Here is a 24,953-nt window from a genome sequence, read left to right as displayed (position 1 = left end):
GTAATGAACCTGACTAGGGTGTATGATGATGCAGGTTCGATCCCTGGCCTCGCTCAGTAGGTTGAGGATCCACTGAGCTGTGTTGTAGGTCAAAGACGTATCTTGGATCCTCTGTTGCTGTGACTATGGTGTAGGCTGGCAACTACAGCTCTGATTCAAACCCTAGCCTGAAAACTTCCATATGTCATAACTTCGGCCCTAAAAAAAAAAGGAATGTGTGTGTGTGTGTTTATATATATATGTGTGTGTGTGTGTGTGTGTGTATAAAAAATATGTATACCTGATAAAAGATTACATATGTATAACAGGTCACTTTTCTCTACAGCAGAAATTGGCATAACACTGTAAGTCAACTATACTTTTTTAATACAAAAAAGAGCATAATGGATAAGTCAGTCATGGTATAGCTTTACAATGTACATTCTTCCACAATTAAAATGAATGAATGAACTATAGGCACATGGACTCATGTGAGTGAATGTCAAAAACATTCTTTTGAATGAAAAAAACCATAGAAGCATGCACAAAATTTGTGCAGACAAGGTTCAAAAAACTCCATCTCCTAGGCCCTAGAACATGATCATTTTATAAATATGTACCTGGAGACAAGTTACTTGTATTTGCATTCTAGCTCCCCATTTCCTGGTTGTGTAGTCTTCCACGCCTGGTACCAAAATTCTCTTGTTTGTACATGAGGATGTTCGTACATAGCAAAATATGCCACTATGCTGAGGTAGCACATAAAAGTATCAATACGTGTTAGGCATTTTTATTATTCCCTAACCCACTAGGTGGAACCTTAGCGGTGCCAGGACAGGGGACAGAACCTCTGCCCCGACCCCATCACCTCTGAGCTCAGGGACCAGCAGTAAAAGAATGTGTAATGACAAAGGCTCTGAGTGCAGAAATCTATAGTTGCCATCACAGAGGAGAGCGACCGACTCAGGGCTCAGGACCTACGGAAAAGCAAAGGGAACTGGGAATTCTGGAGCCTCGGTGACAATTCAGCCTGAAATACCAGTTGACATTTTCATCCAAGCCCGTGACTGTTCTGATGAAACAAGAATTCTAATAAAAATCAACAAAGTTCACACTTGGTACAAGATGAGAACTACGTGCCGTCCAGTTCCGATTTCTGCCCCCACCCCAGGCACAGACTCCCAGATGGTATTTATTCCAAGCCTTTTCCTTGATCATTTGCCTCCTGTCTCTCAAATGCTAATGCAATGTCTTCAAAGAACAGGAGATGGAAGGAAAAAGGCACAAAGTGTAGATCCCATCACATCTAAAAGCCGTTTCTTAAACTGGTATGGGTGAGGCTGGATTGTCATTATGCCAAAAATAATTACAAGGGAAGTAATAAGACTTGTAAGCGATCACGTGGTGGCCTATTTTATCGGGCTACTTAGCACTAGTTTTTATAGTTTGATCACTGAGCTGTCAATGTGGGGAATAAAGTGATCTCTGATTTTGATGGCCTTTAGCGTTATCACACAGGGTTTACCCCACTTTCCAAGGAAAAGCTATTGATGGATTGCAAAGAATGAAACTCTACAACCACAAGGTACTGTGATCTCTAAGACATTAGGATAATTCTATACAGTTTTCATTAATATTTTATCCATAGCTCATTCTGAGAAAGCTATTATTATAGTATAACTGCTACAATATCTTGTTTATTACTTACCCTCTTATTTCCACTTGAGCTACAGCCGTGATGTTGATCTGCAGGCTCACAAGATTGCTGTCTGGGTTGTCCTTGTTGGAACTAAAACACAGTGGCATATGATGTAAACGTAGTTGCTCACACTTGTTACCACAATAGACAATCATAAAAAAACCTTCCGTATATCACAGGAGCAACATCCACTGCCAGTATGATGGTTGAGAAAACAAAGGCATATCCATTCTACAAAACCATAGTAGGCATTTGGAAATGGACATGCTCAGATCCTCTTTGATCAAAACTAATGTCATAACTTTCCACGAGGAGACACTGAAAACACAATAGATTTCTGGAGATGCCAACCCTTGGTTTCAATGGCTAAACCCAAAAGGCAATGAGCTTCCACTTGGGACACATTCCTTAACTACTCTGTGTATCAAGTTCATTGCCCATCAAATGGGAAAGGACAGCACAGCCAACTCCTGATTTTCCATGCAAAAACTCGCATGAATAATCCAAGAGCAGCCCAGAACAGAAAAAAACATTTGTGTTGGGCTCTGTAAGGTACCATACCATACTTGTTCTGGCAGTAAATTTCTCTTCCTTATGGTTTCTTTTCTTAAGTAATTTCAAATAAGTGTACTTTACTGGGTGCTCACTGGCTGACTAGGGTGAAAGGGGAGGGGTAAATTGGAAGTGCGGCCAATGGCGAGAGGAAGCAAGCCCCCAGGGAGCTGGGTGGGTCCTACAAAGGTAGTTAAGAGATAAAATAGATGTTCATCACATACATCGGAAGTCTCAACTCAGCCATAAAAAAGAACAAAATAATGCCATTTGCAGCAACATGGATGGAACTAGAGATTCTCATACTAAGTGAAGTAAGTCAAAAAGAGAAAGACAAATACCATATGATATCACTTATATCTGGAATCTAAAATACAGCGCAAATGAACCTTTCCACAGAAAAGAAAATCATGGACTTGGAGAATAGATTTGTGGTTGCCGAGGGGGAGGGGGAGGGAATGGGATGGATTGGAAACTTGGAGTTAATAGATGCAGACTATTGCCTTTGGAATGGATTAGCCATGAGATCCTGCTGTGTAGCACTGGGAACTGTGTCTAGTCACTTATGATGGAGCACGATAAAGTGAGAAGAAAGAATGTATACATATATGTGTAACTGGGTCACCATGCTGTACAGTAGAAAGTTGACAGAACACTGTAAACCAGCTGTAATGAAAAAAAAAATCATTATATATACATAAAAAAGTCTCAAGATAGAAGGCTTGTGTTGACTAATATTTCTGTGAGGAATTCCTGTTGTGGCTTAGAGGGTTAAGAACCTGAAGTAGTGTCTGTGAGACTGCGAGTTGGATCCCTGGCCTTGTTCAGTGGATTAAGGATTCAGCGTTGCTGCAAGCTGTGGCATAAGTCACAGATGTGGCTCAGAATTGGCGTTGCTGTGTCTATGGTGTAGGCCTACAGTTTCAGCTCCAATTTGAACCCCAGCCTGGGAACTTCCATATGACACAGATGTGGCCATGATAAGGAAAAAAATATTTCTTTGAACAGTGGCAAAATTATCTTCAAGTCTGCTCTTCCCTTCTCTCAAGCAAATATAATTAGATCTAAAATTTAATTTTAGGGACAACCTCTTTGCATAACAGATACCGATTCACAGACTTTGAAAAACTTATGGTTTCCAAAGGAGACAGGTTGAGGGTGGGGGAATGGGCTAGGGGTTTGGGATGGAAATGCTATAAGATTGGGTTGTGATGATTGTTGTACAACTATAAATGTGATAAAATTCATAAATAAAATTTAACTTTAGGGAGTTCCCTGGTGGCGCAGTGGATTAAGGATCACTACCATGGTAAATAAATAAATACATAGAATTTAACTGTAAAGAAATGCATGTATTAAGCCACCAGTGCTGTAAGGTAAAGCAAACATGCTCTCACGAGAGGCTGGACCAGTAGCTGGGTTTTGGGTGCAGCTGCCATTTGCATTTATTGTCTTACTGGGCTGGCACCGACATCACGCTAATATTACAAAGGATCACGCAGTGTTTAGCGAACCAGGATGGACCACCACCACTAACAGGTCATGTTTATGTTCAGGTCTCATTAACAAGAGAAAGCCTCTTCTTTTTCCATCATTGCATTTACCAGGAGTGCCATGGACAAGCTCTCACCCTGTGACGATGCTAAAGGGGTATGTTCTGACTAACTTTGGAAGCTTTCCAAATGTGGGAGCTGGAAGAGATATGCTAAAAGTCAGCTCTCACAGGAGGAGGAGACCAAACTGTTCCCACAATGCTTTTGAAAAGTCCTGTTCGATGGTATATGCTGATAAGGCAACTTAAATGGCAGACACACATAAAAGATGTAAACAGACTAATGTCAGGCTCATTTCCTGTAAAGGGGTAGTGCTGCTAAGCTCGTGATGAGCCTGGAGGGACTTATTCACCAAAGTTTGAACCCCAGTTTCCAGGCCACTTTATTATCACATCTGGGGAGGATCAGTCAACTAAAGAGGTTGTTTTTTTTTTTTTTTTAAAGGCAGGATTCAGGGAATGACTAACCACTAAGAAGTTATTAAGTAATTCCATTTGTTACATACTTTGCGGTTGCAAATGCAGGACAGGGAACTCTTTAGTTTGGAAGCTTAAGTTTCATTGTTCTGCAACTCTCCTCAGACCTTGTTCTATTTTCTAGATCACTATTGTTTTGCAACAGTGGAAATTATTATTATTATTATTACTATTATTTTTAGTTTTGTCATTTGGCTGCGCTCCAGGCATGGGGAAGTTTCCGACCCAGGATCAAAATCAGCACCACACCAGAGATCTGAGACAAACCAGTGACAATGCCAGATCCTTAACTATAAGGCCACCAGGGGACTTCAGCTCTGCTTTTTAAACAAATTATTGGGAATTCCCATTGTAGCTCAGCAGAAACGAACCAGACTAGTATCCTTGAGGATGCGGGTTCGATCCCTGGCCTTGCTCAGTGGGTTAAGGATCTGGTGTTGCCATGAGCTGTGGTGTAGGCTGCAGATGCGGCTCGGATCCCGCATTGCTGTGGCTGTGGTGTAGGCTGGCAGCTGCAGCTCCAATTCAACCCCTAGCCTGGGAACTTCCATGTGCCACTGGTACAGCCCTAAAAGACAAAATGAAAACAAACAAACAAACAAACAAAAACAAAACAACCCTCCCCAGCACCATCAAAAAACCCCAAATTATTGATTTGAATCCTATAAGATGAAATTCACCAAATACAAATCCAGTGAACAGCTCAGTGGCATGAAATACATTTGCAGCATTTTGTAATCAATACCTCATTTACCTTTAAAGTTTCTTTTAAGCTATCTCATAATTCTATTGCATTTGTTTCCATGTGGTTTAAAGAATACAATTTTCATGACAACACTCTGAAAGTAGAAAGAGATGTCAAGCTTTGAAATCATCTTGGAGTAGGAGTCTCTTCTGAAAAGTAGCATAAGCATGGCAGAATCAGAGGCCAGACTTGCACAGCTAATCAAAATCACCCTCCGTCACATGGGCTTTCCAGCATACTCGGCTCTGTAACCAGTGGTGTCAACAAAGTCTCCTGGTAAGAAAGGCACTGGGCTGGCTATATATAAATTTTTTTTTTTTTTGGCTTTTTAGGGCTGCACCTGCAGCAAATGGAAGTTCCCAGGCTAGGGGTCAAAAGGAAGCTGCAGCTGCCAGCCTACACCACAGCCACAGTGATGCAAGATACCAGCCGGCTCACTACAGCACATGGCAACGCCGGATCCTTAATCCACTGTGTGAGGCCAGGGATTGAACCTGCATATTCAAGGATACTAGTTGGGTTATTAACCACTGAGCACAATGGGAACTCCCCTGGCCGTATAATTTAGATGCATCTTCCACCTCTTTCCAGGAAGGAAATCTCCTTGGCGAATACCACTGTTAAATCCAAACAAGCAATCCATCACTGCCCTGGATGCTGAGCTATTTATACTGTCGGTGCTCGTTCTATGCAAAGAATGATGGATTTCCTCTCCACCACTCTACCCTATGTTGTGTACCAAGGATAAACATGTTTTTCACTTATTACTCTGATGCTGTATTTCTCTGTCCTTACTTGTTTCCTATTTTTGAATATTCTCTCTATGCTTCCTGTGGTCGCTGGAACATCAGCAAAATGATACAAATGTTCACTTCATCATTACTGAGCAGGCAGCTTCAAGGATGATCAGGAAGGTCTGTTTGCACGTGGGAATTGACACTGAGACCCGCTCTCCACAGAAAAGAAAATGTTTACATGTCACAGAAAGCTGGGGCGTGGAGAGACCTGTTAATGCAAACACTGGGTGACACAAAATATTTTAGGTTTATTCCTTTACAAAGCCCATGTCTCTTTGGGGTTCCATTTGCGGAAAAGGGTATTAAATGCGTGTATTGGTGGTCAATATGGTCAAAAGCTTGAGTTCAGGCTTCAGACATTTGGTTTAATTTATTTTTGGTTTAAATATACATTTACACTGAATACAAACCATCCATTAAACACTTATTTATGTTTTTGGAGCCTGCCAGCAAGGCAGGCAGATAAAATTCTCACCACTCAAATCCTTTTATCTCTACAATGTATGTTTTTGGAATTTGATGGCTTTAGTATGTTGCTATTGCCTCTCCAGGTCTTTCTGTAGTTATATAAATATATGTATTTTGGCCACTCCTGCAGCACACGGAAGTACCAGGGCTAGGGATCGAACCTGCGCCACAGCAGTGATAACCCTGGATCCTTAACCTGCTAGGCCACCAGGCAACTCCTTGCATTTCTATGTTTTTATATTTTTCAGGATGATGTTAAAATAGTCATGAGTTTCTACAGAGTATAAGGATGGAATATAATCATAGACCATTCTTTAGATAAAGGGGGATGTTTAAAATGTGACTGTTTCTATTTTCCATCAAATGCAGCACTTCATTGCTGAATTCATTATTAAATGATACCTAAAGGAAGGTTTGGGGGACGGCGTTAACAATACTATTTTGTGTCTTTTGCCCTTTTTTTTTTTTTAATGGCCATGACTATGGAAGTTCCTGGGCTAGGGAATGAATCCAAGGCACAGCTGTGACCCCGCAGATGTGACCCACACCACAGCTGTGGCACCACTGGATTTTTTAATCCACTGTGCCAGGCTCAGGACTGAATCCGTGCTTCTGCAGTGACCTGAGCTGCTGCAGCCAGATTCTTAACCCTCTGTACCACAGCAGGAAATCCTTTCCTTTGCTCCTTGATTGAACTACTTAAAATAAAAAGAAAAAAAAAAAGAAAAAAAGAAAACCTGAAATAACTGAGTAACAAAGGGAAAAGAGTCTGTAAGAAGAACTTTTACGATGAAGGGACTTGACAAGGGGCATTCATTTCACCATAGATCTCTTTAATACTGAACATGGATGATAATTCAGGCATACAAAGGTCTAACCTTCTGATTTGGAGCTCGAAGTTAATGCTCATGTTTGTTTTCTCAAGACGTGGAACTGCAAATCGGAGGCCCAAGGAAGACTGAAAAAAAAAAAAAAAAAACCACGAAAATCAAAAGACGCCAAGTTTATTACATGGAAGGTACCTTATAAACAGCATAAAAATCTTGTCATCCCTGCAAATCCCCACCCAATTTATTTATTTTTTTAGGGCCACACCTGTGGCATATGGACATTCCCAGGCTAGGGGTTACTGGGAGCTGCAGCTGCTGGCCGACACCACAGCCACAGCAGCGCTGGATCTGAGCCTCATTTGTGACCCACACCACAGCATGCAGCAACGCAAGATCCTTAATGAATGAGGCCAGGGATTGAACCTGCTTCCTCATGGGTACTAGTCAGGTTTTTAACCTGCTGAGCCACATTGGGAACTCCCAAATCCCCCACCCTAGACTACTGTCCATTTTTCTGCTTTTATCCTGGGATCGCTGAGACTTCAGGTCCCAGGCAATTTGAGTGTCTACACATTGGGGTCCCCTCTCTTCCTTTAGTCTCATATTGACTCTTTTCCTACTACCTTATTCATGCGATAAATTAAAAACAACCTAAATACACGAGAGGAGATTGATTTAGAAAACTGTGATGCTTCCATGACATGGAGATTTATGTCATCATTGAAGTGACATCGGTGAAGCCTGTGCAGTGTGGAAAATGCTTCTAGTGTAACCATGGTCAGTAAATTAGATAGGTCACAAGGTTTTGTGCGCCAGGTGTTTTAGCTATGGTTTTAAAAGGCAACCAATGGGATAAATTACTGTGTGGGAGTGAGTGAGGGAGTCTTGTTAGAAAACAGAGATTCTTGGAGTTCCTGTCATGGCTCAGTGGTTAACGAATCTGACTAAGAACCATGAGGTTTCGGGTTCGATCCTTGGCCTTGCTCAGTGGGTTAAGGATCCACCGTTGCCGTGAGCTGTGGTGTAGGTCGCAGACACAGCTCGGATCCTGCATTGCTGTGGCTGTGGTGTAGGCTGGTGGCTACAGCTCCGATTAGACCCCTAGCCTGGGAACCTCCATATGCCTCGGGAGCAGCCCTAGAAAAGGCAAAAATACAGGAAAAAAAAAAAAAAAAAAAAAGGATAGAGATTCTTAGCCTGCTGTGCCACAGGGGAACTTCCAAAGATACAAAAAAGGTGTGACAATTTCATATTGGTTAAGAGACACATATGTTCCCAACTAGAACCAAATGCCAGATCTCTGGGCATGGATTCTAAAGAGCCTTTGTTGAACCGCTATTTGTTTGTTATCCTATTTGAGAGACTTTGTGTGTTTTTACAAATCTTATCGGTGTATAAATATATTATACTACTAAAGCTATGATACGAAAATGACATTATTACTGACAGAAGTAATATGTCTGAATACAACTTTGAATGTTTTGTTAAAATAAAAAGTCACTTGAAACTTTTTTTTTTTCAATATTGAGACTGGAATAATTAGTCCTGGCAATTTATGATGCTTTTTAATATTGAAGATTGCTTTTACATTCGGAATTTTACTACCACCTGATGCGAGTATTCTTTTAAAAGTACAAAATGGAAAAGTAAATAAATCAAAGTATTTTATAACAAAGCAGAATGCAATAAAATTTGATGTGTTTAAGGGCCTTCAAGAGTGAGATAAGAAAGCTATTAGGTTTCTTCAACACTAGACCTCAGAGATAAACGAATACAAACAATTTACTTCCTTGACTTCTAAAGATTATTTGCTGGTAAAATGGATTGACATCTTTTCCAAAAGCACATTTGCAGCTAAGACCACACGGCCATTTTTACCCTCTACTTTGAACGACACTGGTGTCCAGTTTTTGTAGGGGTTATCCTTAGTTACTGATGATCTTAGATGATCTCTGGTCTTGATTTAACACTTTTAATACTGAAAAAGGAAAAAGTCCCTGGTTACAGATGCTAATGCTGTTACTACCATGCCAATTTATTTCTTTCTGGCCTTAGGTAGACCTCTTCCTACCAGACTGGGTGGTTAGATCTTTTTTGAAAACTAGCCAAAGGATTTATTAGCTTCTAGATAAAAGGATTCTAACGAAAAATGTTCTAATGTCTCAGCTTGGACTTATTATTATTTTGCTTTTTTTTTTTTTTTAGGACTGTACCTGCAGCATATGGATGTTCCCAGGCTAGGGGTCGAATTGGAGCTGTGGCTGCTGCCCTATGCCACAGCCACAGCCATGCCTGATTAAGCAATGACAGATCAGAGCCGAGTCTGCAACCTACACCACAGTTCATGGCAATGACAGATCCTTAACCCATTGAGTAAGGCCAGGGATCAAACCATCATCCTCATTGATACTGGTTGGGTTCATTTCCACTGAGCTACAATAGGAACTCCATATTTTATTTTATTTTATTTTATTTTATTTTATTTTATTTTATTTTAGGGTCACACCTGCGGCATATGGAAATTCCCAGGCTAGGGATAGAATTGGACCATTCTATCTTTCATGGGTTTGTTGGAAAATTTTATCTGTCATTCATTAGTTTTTATCCAATTTTTGCAGACCCGACAGAATGTGGGCTTTTTCTGAGACCTCGTTCATATCCCAGTTCTCTTCTTCAGTGTGTGTGACTTTTGGTAATTCATTTGATTTCCCTGAGTCTCAGTTTCCTCATCCATAACATTGGAGAAATACCTGACTTAGAGGATTTTAGTTGCTGCAAAAACTAAATCACACACAAAAGCACCCACTGATGGATTTATAACACAAAAGACAATCAATACAGGTTAGCTGATAAAAATCTATTACAAAAGTTTATCTTTCACTTAAATATTTACTTTTTTCTTTGACCCCCAATAGGTGAGTGAGTTTACTAGACTAAAGCTGGTCTTTTTTTTTTTTTTTTTTTTTTTTTTTTTGCTTTGTTTAGGGGCACACCCATAACACATGGAAGTTCCCAGGCTAGGGGTTGAATCAGAGCTACATCAACAGGCCTATACCACAGCCATAGCAATGCCAGATCTGAGCTTCATCTGCAGCCTACACTGCAGCTCATGGCAATGCCAGATCCCTGATCCACTGAGCGAGGCCAGGGATCGAACTCGCATCCTCATGGATACTAGTCAGATTCGTTTCCACTGTGCCAGAAGAGGAACTCCCTCTTTCTTTTTTCTTTAAATATCCAGGATTAATGGAATGATCATCAATTGAGAGTGTAAAAAACAAACATATTATTCTAGCACAAAAGCCTAAAGTATAAACTGGAAATAGATATTACTTGATAGAAAGTTTCAAATGCTCAAATAAGCATGAGAAACACTGGCCTAGAAGATTTATTACTTTAGAACTCAGAACCTTTAAAATGCATATATGCACCTGAAAGTCTAGGAGGAGGATACAGTTGTCAGCAGTGACTACAGAACTCCCTTTGAAAGGCTTGTCTCAAAGGATTAATACTCTTTTTGGAGGACCCTTTGGGAACCTGTTCTAATGTAGACCCACATACACATTTTCATGAAAGTTTTTTCAAACAGGCATTTCATGGATCCGCATAAACATCTCATTTAAAACAAAGGTATACATATGCTTCATTTGCAACATTTAATTACACTGTACTTGCAGATTTCAGGGTTTTGTTGTTGTTGTTGTTGTTTTCTCTTTTGTCTTTTTTTAGGGCCGCAACTGTGGCATATGGAGGTTCCCAGGCTAGGGGTCTAATCAGAGCTGTTGCTGCTGGCCTACACTAGAGTCACAGCAACACCAGATCTGAGCCATGTCTGCAACCTACACTAGAGCTCACGGCAACGCCGATCCTTAACTCACTGAGCGAGGCCAGGGATCAAACCCACAACCTCATGGTTCCTAGCAGGATTCATTTTTGCTGCGCCACAACAGGAACTCCAGATTTCAGGTGTTTTTTCTTTTTTCTTCTGATTTACAACTTCATAAAAAAATGATTTCCACTGTGATATTGATTACAAGAAGCTTACTAAACTGCAATGGCATAAAATGAATTTATTGTCCACAAGGAGTCCTGAATGGAAAGTTCCCAAATCTGGAAACAAAGAAAGAAAAAGAAGGTGACTCCTTATTCTTTCATGAGCATGTTACAGATCCTTATTAACCCTTTCTTTTTTTCTTGCAACAATATTTTGCATGATTTTTCGTCAAGTAAGATGCATGGAAAATACAGACTTGGTAAAGCTGATTAAAATCTGGATCATGGTAATATTTTAACATGAAAATACTGCAAATGATATTCATATGGGAAGTATATCTAAAAGTTTAATCATCTTTGCGTTCTTAATTCTGTTATTTCTTAAATCCTTTACATTGCAGTGCTTCTTGAACTCAAAAATGGGTAGTGGCATTCAAGGAAAAAATATTTGAGAAAAAAATCTGTAATAAGAAAAATAGTGCTGGTGTTCCTGCTGTGGTGCAGTGGGTTAAGAATCTGACTGCAGTGGCTTAGGTCACTGCAGAGGCACAGGTTTGATCCCGGGCCCAAGGCATTGGGTTAAAGGATCCAGCATTGCCCCAGCTGCAGTGTAGGTCATAGCTGAGGCTCGCATTCAGTCCCTGGCCCAGGAACTTTGCTGAGGGTGTGGCCATATAAAAAAAGTTCTTAGAGGTTTGCTGAGATTGAAAGATATATAAGAGTGATGTCAAAAGGGAACGCATGTGAAAGTTTTCATCATGTGGGTTTAACCATAGATAATCCAACTGGTGTGGGTTTGATGCAAAAATCCCACTAGCCTGGGAACGTCCTGCCTGGTTGGTTTTAGCTGCTAGGTGATAAGCTGCTGAGTGCGAACTGGGCGGGGCCTTCCACTAGTTCTAAAATTCAATTAGAAATCAGTTAAGTGCATCTGGTTTTCTCTTACATTTGTTCCAGCCACCATAGGGTTCCCAAGGTCACACACCACCATTCGAGTTACATTTTCCATCTTGTACTCACAGCTCAGTGGTCGCACCCCCTGCAACGGGAAAGAACACCAGCATGGAGTTAGGGGTCAGAACAAATGACATCCTGTCGCAAAAGCAAGGCTGTGGGCTGCCAACCTTCTCTTGGTCTCAAATTCCTGTGGGAGTGACTGAGCCCAAGGATAAGCTGGGAGCGTTGACTCAGAAGAGAAAATTGTGAGGAAAGACCAAAGTTGAATTTTAAGAAGAAACCTATTGGATTGGTAAATACACTGATGGTGTTTGAGGAAGAAAATGTTTGGTAGCGTATGTTTAAGAACATTTTGGAAATTATTGGCACTATTGTTCATGTTAAATTCAGGCCATGAAGATCCTGGCTAATTAAACATGACTTAAACAAATGAAGGCTTGCCAACGTGCAATGACAGTAAAGTATATAGATTATCATCGGACACAATGACTCTTTGCAAGAGAATGGCTCTGAACACAAATTTCTCCACACTGTGGTTCCATTTTCAGATTGCACACTTGAATCACACTTGTAAGTTCAAGCTTACAAATACTTAAGACCGGAAGAGAACACTTTTGAGTTTACCCACTGCTTTTTGCCTCCCTCTTCCCCCATATCCTATTCTGATTAGAATGTTTAAAAACTCAAGCGTGAAGAGGTGCTGAGAACCATGAGCTAGCTGGAGGAGGTCCTAAGATCACACCCAACAAGAGGGGCAGGATACTGAGGTTTATCTTTGGACTCCTGCCCTCTGCTCATAGCCCCCTCTCCCTGTCTTCAGGATCCTCCCAGCTGCCTAGAAATCCACAGCTGGATCTCCACCCTGAGCCCTTTCCACCTTGCAAAACCAGATGTCCCTATGGTCTTGCTGTTGCCTTTGGTGGTGGCTCCATGCATTCATGCATTATTTAACTCCAACTTAAATGCTGCTGATAGACTGCCGATCAGCCTCATTCCCAAAGATGAGCTTGCCAAATGAAGACTTTCCGAAGGACCCCTGGAGAGATCCATGGAGGAGGGTTCCAAATACAAGGACTACTTCTTCATCTGTCAGCTCTACTGAAATTTCACTTAAGGAAGTCACGTGAATATTCAAGTAAAAGTTCCAGAAGCCCTCCACCTTTCCCTTCTTGTCATTTTGTTGAGGAAAACCAAAAGCCAAAACGAAACAAGGAAAAGGCAGACAAACCCAGGCATCTAATTAAATAATTGTGGGTCAATCATATGCTTTAAGAAAATAAGCTTAAGGGGGTAGAGGGATTTTATATATATTCTATCTCCAGTGTCTAGGACAATGTCAGGCTCAAAGCTGTGAATGATGTCAGAGATACAGAGCAGAAATGGCTCACAGTCTTTCCTAAGAGGAGCCTGAAATGAAATGGACAAATGCACAGCTAAGGATAGAGGCCCCCTCCTGCCATCAGCTGTTGAAAGTTCTGCTCAAACTGATGAGAAAGAAGTGAAATCTGGTTTTTGGAGGCAGCATTTAACGTGCTCTTTCCAAATAACCTGAGTGACACGTTGGTATCCTAAGGAGATAAGAAGTAGATTTTCTTTCTCTTTTTTTCTTTGTTTCTTTCTTTCTTTTCTTTTTTTTCTTCTCTCTCTTTCTTTCTTTCATGGCCACACTTGCTCCATATGGAAGTTCCTGGGCCAGAGTTTGAATCCAAACTGCAGGAATGCTATATCCTTTAACCCTGTGTGTCAGGCTGAGGATCGAACCTGCGCCTCTGCAGTGATCTGAGCTGCTGCAATCAGTTCTCAACCCACTGTACCATGGCAGGAACTCCAGGAAGCATGTAATGCTTAAAAAGCTGGTAATGTTCTCACTTCTCAAAGGAAGCTTTAGCATGTATTCAAGTTCTTAAGGATCCATAACTGACCCTAATCATACAGACATGTTTTGAGTTGGGATTATGAACTCAATCCTGAAAATGAAAACAAAAAACAAAAAACAAAACCTAGCCAAAGCTTTCCAAAAGGCCCACATGTCCCTTGACTATAATTTGAAGATTTGGTCTCTGTAGTAAATATTTTTATCTTATCTGGTTGATAAGAAGGTTGAAAGTCATATGGACATTTTTTCCCAGCTTTCTAGAAATAGCTTTTCCACATTAATCAAAGATGTTTTCTCTTCCCAAATTCCCCACCCCTTTTCTTTTTTTTAACCTTCGTACCACTCTCTGAGTGGGAAAAACAATGATTGTTTTTCTAGATATTTCTAGATTATTTTCCTCAGCCATTTGCAGCTATTATCTCAACCCATTTATAGTTTTAGAGTATTATTCATTCACTGAAAATATTACTGTGTACTTGCCACTTGCCAGGCACAGATCAAAAAAGAACCTTGTCTTCCTTGAATTTCCAATTATTTGAACAATTGTAATAACGAATCACAAGCAATTGCAGAAGCAATGGAAATATACAATTAGTACAATTAATTAAATGTCATGAGAGGAGAAATTCACAGTGATGGAAGAGGATATGCACATAGAAGAAAGCAATCAAAGATGACCTCCTGGAGGCAGTGACATCTAAGCTGATGGAGGGCAGTGTAGATCAGTGGTTAAGAAAACAGGCCTGACCCCAATGAACCCATTCTACAAAACAGAAACACTCACAGACATGGAGAATGGACTTGTGGTTGCCAAGGGGGAGAGGGGAGAGAGTGGGATGGCCTGGGAGTTTGAGGTTAATAGATGCAAACTATTACATTCACCATGGACAAGCAATGAGGTCCTACTGTATGGCCTACATATATGAATGTATGACTGAGTCATTTTGCGGTTCAGCAGAAATTGGCACAGCATTGTAAAGCAACTATAATACAATATTTAAAAAAAAATTCAAGAAGACAGGCCTGGACCTAACAGTTGAGGTGCCAATTGTGGTTCTGATATGTAGTAGCTGTGTGACTTGGGGCATGTTAGTGAATTTCTCCTAATCTATAAGATAGAGATAACGATAGCCTTGCCATGTCTCTAAAAAGCTGTTAAGAGGATCCAGTAGACTTAATACTTGCAAGAGCTCAGAGTGATTGCTCCGTGGATGTTAGAAGTCTCTATCATGACTGGGCTGAGGCTTGAAGGGTGAGTAGAAAGAAACCAACCAGCTAAAGGGAATCAGAGAGTAGAGTTATGGAGGAAAGAGCAAGTGCGAGCTCTCCAGGGTGGGCAGGTGCACAGGTATGGCAGGAAATGAAAAGAAATTCTTTCCCTCCAGAATGGGAGAGGGGGGAGATTATGCTTAGTGCCACTAAACTGTTACATTTCAAAAGGGTTAAAAAGGTACATTTTATGTTACATATATTTTACAATAATAATAATAAAAATATAAAGCACAAGAATCCCCTTGTGGTTCAGCAGGTTAAGGATCCAGTGCAACTGCGGCGTGAGTTCAATCCCTGGCCCTGGAACTGCCACATACTGCAGATATGGCCAAAAAGAAAAAAAAAAAAAAGAGAGAGAGAGAGGGAGAGATAAAAGCACATAGGCATTTATTGTAGAAAATTTTAGAACAAAGGTCATTGAAAAGAGGTATAAGGGCTGGCTAAGTTAAAGTCTCTAGAACGAGAGATGATCAGAATCTACATTTTCAAAAAGATGGATGTTTTCAACCAAAGAATAACAAACTTACAGTCAGATAATCCCTAATATTTTCCCCTTGAGAGAAGATTGTTAAAAAACAAAAACAAAACAGGAATTCCTGTCGTGGCTCCATGGTAACGAATCTGACTCGTTTCCATCAGGACGCAGGTTCGATCCCTGACCTTGCTCAGTGGGTTAAGGATCTGGCGTTGCTGTGAGCTGTGGTGTAGATCGCAGATGTGGCTCAGATCTGGCATTGCTATGGCTGTGGTGTAGGCCTGTTGATGTAGCTCTGATTTGACCCCTAGCCTGGGAACTTCCATGGCCCTAAAAAGACAAAAAAACAAAAAACCAAACCTTGAACCGCGTATAAATAAAAAGGGACACACACTTTCAAACCGCTCAAAAACAAAGGTGAAATTAGAATGTAACTTCGCCATGTCAAATTCAAGTTCTGCCCAGGGGAAAATGATGGAGAAATAGTTAAGGTCTCACGTGAGATTATGGATAATGTCTGTTATGAGGCTGAAAGCCGGAGATAGAAGTGATCCATGTTTCCTATGTTTTCCACCCAACAAAGAGGACAGTCAACTGGATATTTTGCTGAAAGAAGAAGGTTTTGCATAGATGCTTCATTTAATGAGGTCAGGGGTGCAGTGACGCAAATAGAATTGAAATCATAAGAGCACGAGCCCTGAAACATTTTTAAAAATAACGCACTTGAGCATCATTGTTTGTTTATGTATCATTTGCATGTGAGTGTTCCTAGGTGAACTGTTCCCACAAATTTCTTCACCAGAAACTTGTGATGATTTCGGGACTGTCAGAGACACTTGATTATTGTTCCTCTGGGTTTGTTTGTTTATTTATTTATTTTTATCCAGAAGATAATTCAACCAAAACATAAATCATGAGACTAGAAGTATGAATAGAGGATTTTCTATTCCCTACATTTGTAAATGCCTTTAAAATACCAACATCACAACAGTGATTAGCATCTCTATAGAGGAATTATTTTTTCATTAAATTATTTCATCATTAGAATTTGCAAGTTCCCCAGAGCATGTGGTTTTTGGGAAAGTAGCAGACATTTAATAAATTTCAGTTAAATAGACACATCCATCAGCAAGAATTCGAATGGCACTCATTGTGCCATCTTTGATGTGAAGTGCAGTGTTGACTCTGAAAGTGTGAAAGACAGTTGACCTCTGTCTTTGTGAGACTGTCTATCTCTGAAGCCATGGGACTCCGTCTGTTATCTTTCAGTGTATTTATAATGGTTTTCCAGCAGAACCTGAGGATATTCTTTTTTTACATTTTTAAAGTATAGTTGATTTACAATGTTGTGCCCATTTCTGTGTACAACAAAGTGACTCAGTCATAACACATATACATTCTTTCTCTCATATTATCTTCCATCATGTTCTGTCCCAAGAGACTGGACATAGTTCCCTGTGCTGTACAGCAGGACCTTATTGCTTAGCCATTCTAAATATAAGAGTTTGCATCTACCAACCCCAAACTCCCCGTCCATCCCACTCCCTTCCTGCTCCCCCCTTGGCACCCACAAGTCTATTCTCCTTGTCCATGAGTCTGTTTCTTCTCTGTAGATAGAGAACCTGAGGATATTCTGAGTGGAAAGATTCCTGTTCTGATAAGGAAAGGACAGAAGATGAAAACTTCACTGTCATTTTAACAAATAGTGGCATTGCTGGATGGAAATATGATGAAAACCTGGCTTTTTCTTGCTCCCAGCTCCAAAAAGGTGGGCCCAGAAGAAGGGAAAAAATTGAACATGTTTCCTCTCCAGTCCCCTGTCTAGGCTGTTTTCAGTGTTCAGCTGGCATTGGTTGGACCTTCCTCTGTAAGCAGTAATGAAAACCAGACATCCGGGACCTGCTTGAAGCATAAAGGAACTCAAGGCAAAGGCCAGAAAACAAGCCAGGGTGGGTGGGGGCTAGCTTGGGGATGCAGCTGATGGATCACATTGGAGAGCTGGCTGCTTCTTTCAGACAGCTGTCTTCCCCCCTTCAGGTCTCAATCTTTGGCCAGTCCATCTCTGCACTCTGGCCAAGAAAGGGATCAATAACACTGAAGACCCTCTCTCTTCCTGGGCTCTTGCTCTTCAGCTTAACAAAATGAGGTGCGTTCTTGTTTTCTTTGATTAAAGAGGAAATTCTGAGCTCAGATGGCTTGACTTCACATGCATTTGACTGCAAAAAATATACCTAGTTCTCCCCCCGACCCCAACAGATCACCTGCAGGTATTACCTTGTTGCTGCGCTCAATCCCGACATAATCAGCCTCTTCTGGGATGGTCACGAAGAGCTCAGCTTCGTAGGCACCTTCCCCTTCATTTCTCGCATTGATGAGGAGCATAAGGTGGTTTTCATCTCCGATGATGACTTGCTGCTTATCTCTAAAAACACAGTTAAAAAAGAATCATGAGGAACTACAGGTCTCTGGATTCATGCAAGTTTTATTTAAGGACTTACAAGAAGATATGGAATGCAAGACTGGGATGAAAACCAGACGGATCACCATGAGAGGGTGGTGAGAAGAATCAAAACTGGATGGGAAGGGCAGGAAAACACCCAGGGGTGTGCTGGTAAAAGATCAGCAACCAGTTCTCCAAAGGAGTGGTTACCAGTGGTGGGGGAGAGGCATAAAGGGGTGAGGGAGTGTGAGGTGCCAACTACTTGGTGTAAGATAGGCTTAAGGATGTATTGTACAACATGGGGAACATAGCCGATGCTTTGTAATAACTATACATGGAGTGTAACCTTTAAAAACTCTATGTAAAATACCCCCAGAGTTCCTATTGTGGTTCAGCAGTTTAAGAACCTGATGATGTCTCTGCGAGGATGAAGGTTCAATCCCTAGCCTTGCTCAATGGGTTAAGAACCCAGTGTTGCTGTGAGCCGTGGTATAGGTCACAGATGTGGCTCAGATCTGCTGTGGCTGTGGCTGTGGCTGTGGTATAGGCCTGCAGCTACAGATCTGCTTTGGCCCCTGGCCTAGGAACTTCAATATGCTGCAGGAGCAGCTATTAAAAAAAAAAAAGGAAAACAACCAACCAGTTCTCAGAAACAAAACAAAATAAACAAAAGCATGATGTGTGGCAGCTGCTGATGGCAGTGGTGTAAATCCTCCCACTGCAATCAAGTCAAGCTACCTACATACTTAACAGTCTGCCAGCAAAAATTCCTGAACATTTAACAATTAGCTTCCAAGTCAGAGGGAGGCAGCTTCAGCACACTGCTGACACTATCCAGTAGGAGAAAGATGAGACTTGTGGGGAGAAAGGGAGAGAGAGGATTTCGAAAGTAGGATGGGAAGGCATGTGTAATGCAAAGTGGAAAGTAAGGGGGAAGAAAGAGGCAGATAAAAGATTTTAAATAGCTGATCAAGGATTTTGAGGAAATTCGATTCACTCCAAACTTCACATTGAACCAGCAATTGGAAATGCTCATTTCACTTTTGACCCTTGCTCAAAGCTCCTGCTTTGGACACTAGCTAAATAATGAAGTTTGGAAAATGTCCCCTTGAGAAGTTACCGAGACGATTCCAAACACTGGCAGTGAGATGGTTCCTGGGGTGGGAATGGATTGAGGGGGATAGGGATGAGCATGAACGTGCTTTTTCCACCATAAAATGTTTTACCTCCCAGTCCCATTTCTTTCTGCAACATAATGCAGCGCAGTTACCAGTGCTGGACTGGTGAGTGTCCATTATAAGCAACCAGCAAGCCCTTTGATTCTTATTTGATTTTGTAACAACTTCTGCTTTACTTCAAGCACCTTTAAATTTTTTTTCAGTAAATCAAAATTGATTTTGTTTTGAAAATTTTACTTTTTTTTTTTTAATGGCTGCATATGGAATCGGAGCTGCACCTGCAGGCCTATGTCACAGCCACAGCAACACTAGCTCCAAGCCTCATTTTTGCAGCTTATGGCAACCCCAGATCCTTAACCCACTGAGTGATGCCAGGGATCGAACCTGCATCCCCACGGAGACTACATCAGATCCTTAACCTGTTGAGCCACAATGGGAACTCCATTGTTTTGACCATTTTAAGGATGCCTCTGAGTCATGGGGTGCTGCAAAAACCAGTTCAGCAAAGGTGTAGATGGAACTAGTCTGTATGAATGCTTTGTCCACATGGTGAAGCAAGTAAATACCATGGGAACCACCCCCAGATGAGTTGACCTTGAACAAAAACAACCCCCCCCCAACTTTGGCTGAAAGATAAAACCATCCAGGCAAAATCGCAGGGTATGTCACTAGACATTGATGACAAAGAACCGACCCAAACCCCAGGCTAACCCAAAGTGCAGCCAAGCCTGAGAATTTCACACAGCCCACTTTTTTTTTTTTTTTTTTTGTAGTAGTAGTGGGAAGTATATACTTTCTCCAGAGAAGCTTTAAATAAACACCTGTATGCCATTAGATTAAATGCACAAGTTTATTTATTTAAACTTACGGTCTCGCTGACAGCTTCAAGTCAGGAATGCACATGTTATCTTCTCCACAGTCGACTAAGATGTGAGCCTGTGTTGTGCAAATACGCATCAGGAAGAATCTGGGAAAAACCTGAATCACATCCTTTTTCCTTGAAAATTGTGAACGATCCCACAAATTAAAGCAAAATGTTCATTTCACCCTGTACGAGTCTGCCCAGCTCCAAACTCTGTGGTCGGCATGTAGCCTCCCCATGTAGCCTTGTTGGCTTAATAGCCCAATTCCAGTTCATTCTGGCATGTCTGTAAAGAATGCTAGTCTGGCCACGTTTTGAGGATTACAGGCTGTATTGCTTCCATGACGGCCGCATTATGAACACATTAAATCTTGGTCGCACAAGGGGAAGGGCTTCTGAAAGCACAATGCTGCAGTTGTTTTCAAGAAACATATTCGGGAAAAAAAATCTCCCAAATGTTACGGGCATGTGTGCAGGAATGAAAAGCAAAGGGGCTGGATTTTGTCTTAAATTCCCAGGAGTAACAGCCAGGGCCCGATGGAGATCATTCCATCAAACATGGGTCAGTGCAGGACCTACCTGTTCAGTGACAACACTTGCCCTATAGTGGTTCAATATGGGTTTCACTTCTGGACCTTCTTTAAAGGTGGATTCGTCCAAACTGTAATTCAAACTAATGTTGATTGGAGATAATTTATCACGGAATTCAGTTTCGTCCTAGGAAAAATAATCACACACTCAAGAGAGGTTCCATAACGTGGCTGCAAGATGTGAGTTGGAAAGTAGGCAGCATTTGACTCTGGTCAATGAAAGTGAATGATGAAGTAATTACCACCCCAGAGAGCTGATGGATGTGGAATACAGGGGCCGTCTTAAGGAATGTATATGCAGAGGTGAACTCCTTTAGAGGCGTGGCTTTGGTGAAATATATGCTGCTAGAGGTAATCTTGAGGTTCTCCAGATCTTCACCAAGTCACCGGGATTGGTCAAATTGCACAGCCAAAAAAATGAGATGCACAATAAATGTCATTGAGAGTTTCGTGAACTGGGCTTTTTATTTTGATAGGGTTGGTGGCATATATGAGTCCCCTTGGGCTCCAAGGAAGAAAACCTCTTGAGTTTCTTTCTTTCTTACCATCTCTTTAAGTCCCTGTTGTGCATGAACTTCAAAACACCTGTATCCCATCTGAGTTCTCTTAGAAAAATAACCAGAAATCCCCCAGGGGTGAAGACGGCAAAGAGCGCCAGCAGCAAGGTCCAGGCACACAGGGACTCCCAAGCCATGGAGTGGGCAGGCCATTCTTCGGCTGTGTGCCAGGATCAGTCATAATGAACCACAAGGGTTGTGCAACAGCTTTTCATTCCAGAATGTGTTCGTCAACTCTTTCTGCAGATTTTCCCTTCCTACATGCCCTCGAAGAGGAAACCAAATGGAAAGAAAGGGGCCTCACGGCCTTATAACTTGTAAGAAGATGAAATAATTGTTATACACACCTTGGCTTTTTTTTTCTTTATGGCGTATGGAAGTTCCCAGGCTACGGGTTGAATCGGAGCTACAGCTGCCAGCCTACACCACAGCCACAGCAATGCCAGATTCTGAACCCACTGTGCGGGTCAGGGATTGAACCTGAATCCTCATGCATGGTAATCGGATTTGTTTCCACTGTGCCACAGTGGGAACTCCTACATTTTGGCTTTTTTATTTCATGGCAGGTTTGGGAGTTTTTTCAAAAAAATGCATTGTTTTAAAAATATAAATTAATTTTAATAAAGCCTTTGAATGCTTCACCCCTTTCCTGAGTTAACTCAGACAGGCATGTTGGTAAAAATCTGGCCAAACACCCTCACGTAGGATCAAAATTCAAATAAACTGTGTCTCTCTTTTCTATGTTTTTGTTTGTTTGTTTGTTTGTTTGTTTTTTGCGGGGGAGGCAGTTAGAAATGAAAACCACCTGAGTTGGTACCACGACCAAGCCTGTGTTCAAAACAAGAGGAAGCCTTGGGAATGAGTAGCAATATGCCATTGGCAGAGGTGTGTGTGGTCTTAAAAGAAAGTTTCCTCCTATAAAGTGAAAACGGATGTGGGTCTTTGCACACTGCTATGATGGTTACAGGAAGAAAAATGGTTGAAATGTGGATTTGAATTGGGGTCTGAATGTCAGGGGCCAGAAAGGTGATTCTGGAACACTTACCCGAAGGTAAACGGTAAAATCCTGGCACTGGAGGGATTTCTGCCCCTTTACCACGAGAGGGAAGATGCGATGTGACTGATGGTTATCAAGGAAGAGTGTGCGTTTAACGGCCCCTTTTTGTTTCAGGGAATCTAACTGCACCTCGGCAGACAGGCCTGGAGGACAGAAACAAAACAAATATAATCCAGAAAGGAAAAGTATTCTGTGAATGCAGTGCTTTATCAGAGGTATGAATTGCTATTTCAACTTGCTTATTCAGGGAGCTTTTTTTTCTTTTTTCCCATAGTTGGAATCAAAAACAGTACACAAGCTGCAAAAATTTATAAAACACTCCCCAAGCGAAAAAACCCTCCAAAACCAAAACCAAAAACAACACCCACAAAAAAACAAAACAAAACCAAAAACCCCTTTTTCTACAGTGATTTTATACAAAAAGTCATTTTTCCCCATGATTAGGTCTGTATTTACAGACAACAATAATACCACTGATTCAAGTCATATTTATGGAGAAGTTCCCATATTTATCATAGAAATCTTGGTAACGACAAAGAGATCTTGAAAAGTTTTATATGGTCCATGCAGTGCAATGCTTATTATTGACTTTTCTTAATATGGTCTAGGAGTAGAAAAAATGAAAATATACTCACGTATTATGTTTGAAATGCTCTGGCCTGTCACAGATGCACACACTCTTAGAGAAAAGCTAGGGAAAATCAGTCAATAATTTACTGGTTAATAAAGTTTTGAATCTAAAGTAGTGATCTTGGAGTTCCCTTTGTGGCTCAGGGGTTGATGAACCTGACTAAGACCCATGAGGATGCAGGTTCAATCCCTGGCCTCGCTCAGTGGGCTAAGGATCTGGCATTGCCATGAGCTGTGGTGTAAGCTGGCAGCTGTAGCTCTGATTTGACCCCTAGCCTGGGAACTGCCATATGCCACAGGTGCGGCCCTAAAAAGCAAATAATAATAATAATAATAACAACAACAATAATAATAATGATGTAGTGATCTTCCTTCACCTCAACCCTCATAAAATGGATGTGTTGTTTTTCCTCTATACTTCTCTCACTCTCATTATACACACACACACAACTAAACAAATATATTTACTGACTGATATGTACTTATCAAATTCCACCATTTGGCCACAATTCTAATACAATTTTAAAAAGGTGACATTATTACTTAGGAAGGTCCTACTTGAAAATATTACTAGAGGTTGACTGATTTAATCAATGGATTAATTAATCAATTACTTGCTGCCTTTATTCAAGAAATGCATCTGAGTGTCTCTTGTGTGCCAAGGAGTGAAGAATTGGGCAGAACAGCGGGGGAACAGCTAGTGGCAGAGTCTGGAAGTGAACAAGAACACGACCCCAGCTTGAGGAATGTGAAGGAATCGGGGGTGTTTGGAGCACTAGGGCAGGATGGGGCACTGTAGAACACCAAGCTGGCTCGGGGGATGGGTGGGGAACAGGACTTTGAAAATCACATTAAAGGGCATTTCCTTCATCGCTCAGTGGTTAATGCACCCTACTAGGATGCATGAGGATGTGGGTTTGATCCCTGGCCTTGCACATCGGGTTAAGGATCCAGTGTTGCTGTGTCTGTGATGTAGGCTGGCAGCTGTAGCTCCGATTAGACCCCTAGCTTGGGCACATTCATATGCCACGAGTGTGGCCCTAAAAATGCAAAAAAAAAAAAAAAAAAAAAAAAAAGCAAAAATTGCATTAAAGACTCTGGATTAAGAGGTACAATCTACTAGGTATAAGATAAGCTATAGCAGTTGTTGTTGTGGCTCAGTAGAAATGAATCTGACTAGGATCCATAAGGATGCAGGTTTGATTCCTGGCCTCATTCAGTGGGTTAAGGATCTGGCATTGCTGTGAGCTGTGGTGTAGGTCGCAGACACAACTTGGATCTGGCCTTGCTATGGTTCTGGCATAGGCCAGCAGCTACAACTCTGATTTGACACCTAAACTGGGAACTGTCATATGCTGCTGGTGTGGCACTAAAAAGAACCCCCCCCATAATAATAATAAAATAAACTACAAAGATACATTGCACAGGACTTCGTGTTGTGGCTCAGTGGTAATGAATCTGACTAGCATCCATGAGGACAGGGGCTCGATCCCTGGTGTCACTCAGTGGGCTAAGGATGTGGTGTTGCTGTGAACTGCGGTGTCGGTCCCAGACTTGGCTTGGGTCTGGCATTGCTGTGAGCTGAGATGGAGGCCGGCAGCTGCAGCTCTGATTGGATCCCTAGCCTGGGAAATTCACATATAGCACATCATGAGGAAGAGAGTACTTATTTTATAATAACTATAAATGGAGTAGAACCTTTAAAATGCCAAGTCACTAGACCACACACCTGTAATTTATATAATATTATACATTAACTACACTTCAATTTAAAAAATTGGATTTAATTCTGAGAGGCATGGAGCATCATGGTATGATTAACCCATAATCCTCTCTGCTTAGGAGATGGGAACTGAGCAGTTCCTTGCTGGGGTATCATGTGAGGCCGAGACACTAGAGAAGGGAAGGGAAAAAGAAAATGTCTCAGGCTAGGTGGGCACAATGATTCAGTGTATAAGAACAATAAA

The 24,953-nt window shown here is 41.3% G+C and overlaps 1 protein-coding gene across 2 annotated transcripts in view; it reads right to left on the bottom strand.

The window, feature by feature from the left end:
• Positions 1-24,953, bottom strand: part of ITGA8 (integrin subunit alpha 8) — a 171,516-nt gene that overhangs the window by 45,431 nt on the left and 101,132 nt on the right. For both annotated transcript variants that reach the window (XR_014817944.1, XM_021064834.2), the window contains exons 16-23: positions 22,992-23,047; positions 22,345-22,499; positions 20,732-20,869; positions 20,159-20,226; positions 17,947-18,094; positions 12,039-12,131; positions 7,148-7,227; positions 1,688-1,768 (exon numbers count right to left, since the gene is read on the bottom strand). Coding sequence is in view for 1 of the 2 variants with exons in the window: in XM_021064834.2 (XP_020920493.2) it covers positions 1,688-1,768; positions 7,148-7,227; positions 12,039-12,131; positions 17,947-18,094; positions 20,159-20,226; positions 20,732-20,869; positions 22,345-22,499; positions 22,992-23,047 (819 nt within the window). In the remaining variant the exon portion in view is untranslated. The remainder of the gene's footprint in view (positions 1-1,687; positions 1,769-7,147; positions 7,228-12,038; positions 12,132-17,946; positions 18,095-20,158; positions 20,227-20,731; positions 20,870-22,344; positions 22,500-22,991; positions 23,048-24,953) is intronic.

This window comes from Sus scrofa, chromosome 10 (genome assembly GCF_054392235.1).
Source record: "Sus scrofa isolate SSC_HxYL_T2T_F1_AM1 chromosome 10, Sscrofa_HxYL_maternal_Yorkshire_Landrace_v2.0, whole genome shotgun sequence".
Lineage (NCBI taxonomy): Eukaryota > Metazoa > Chordata > Mammalia > Artiodactyla > Suidae > Sus > Sus scrofa.
Note: the sequence above shows the minus strand (reverse complement) of the source record. Positions and strands in the feature narration are given on the sequence as shown.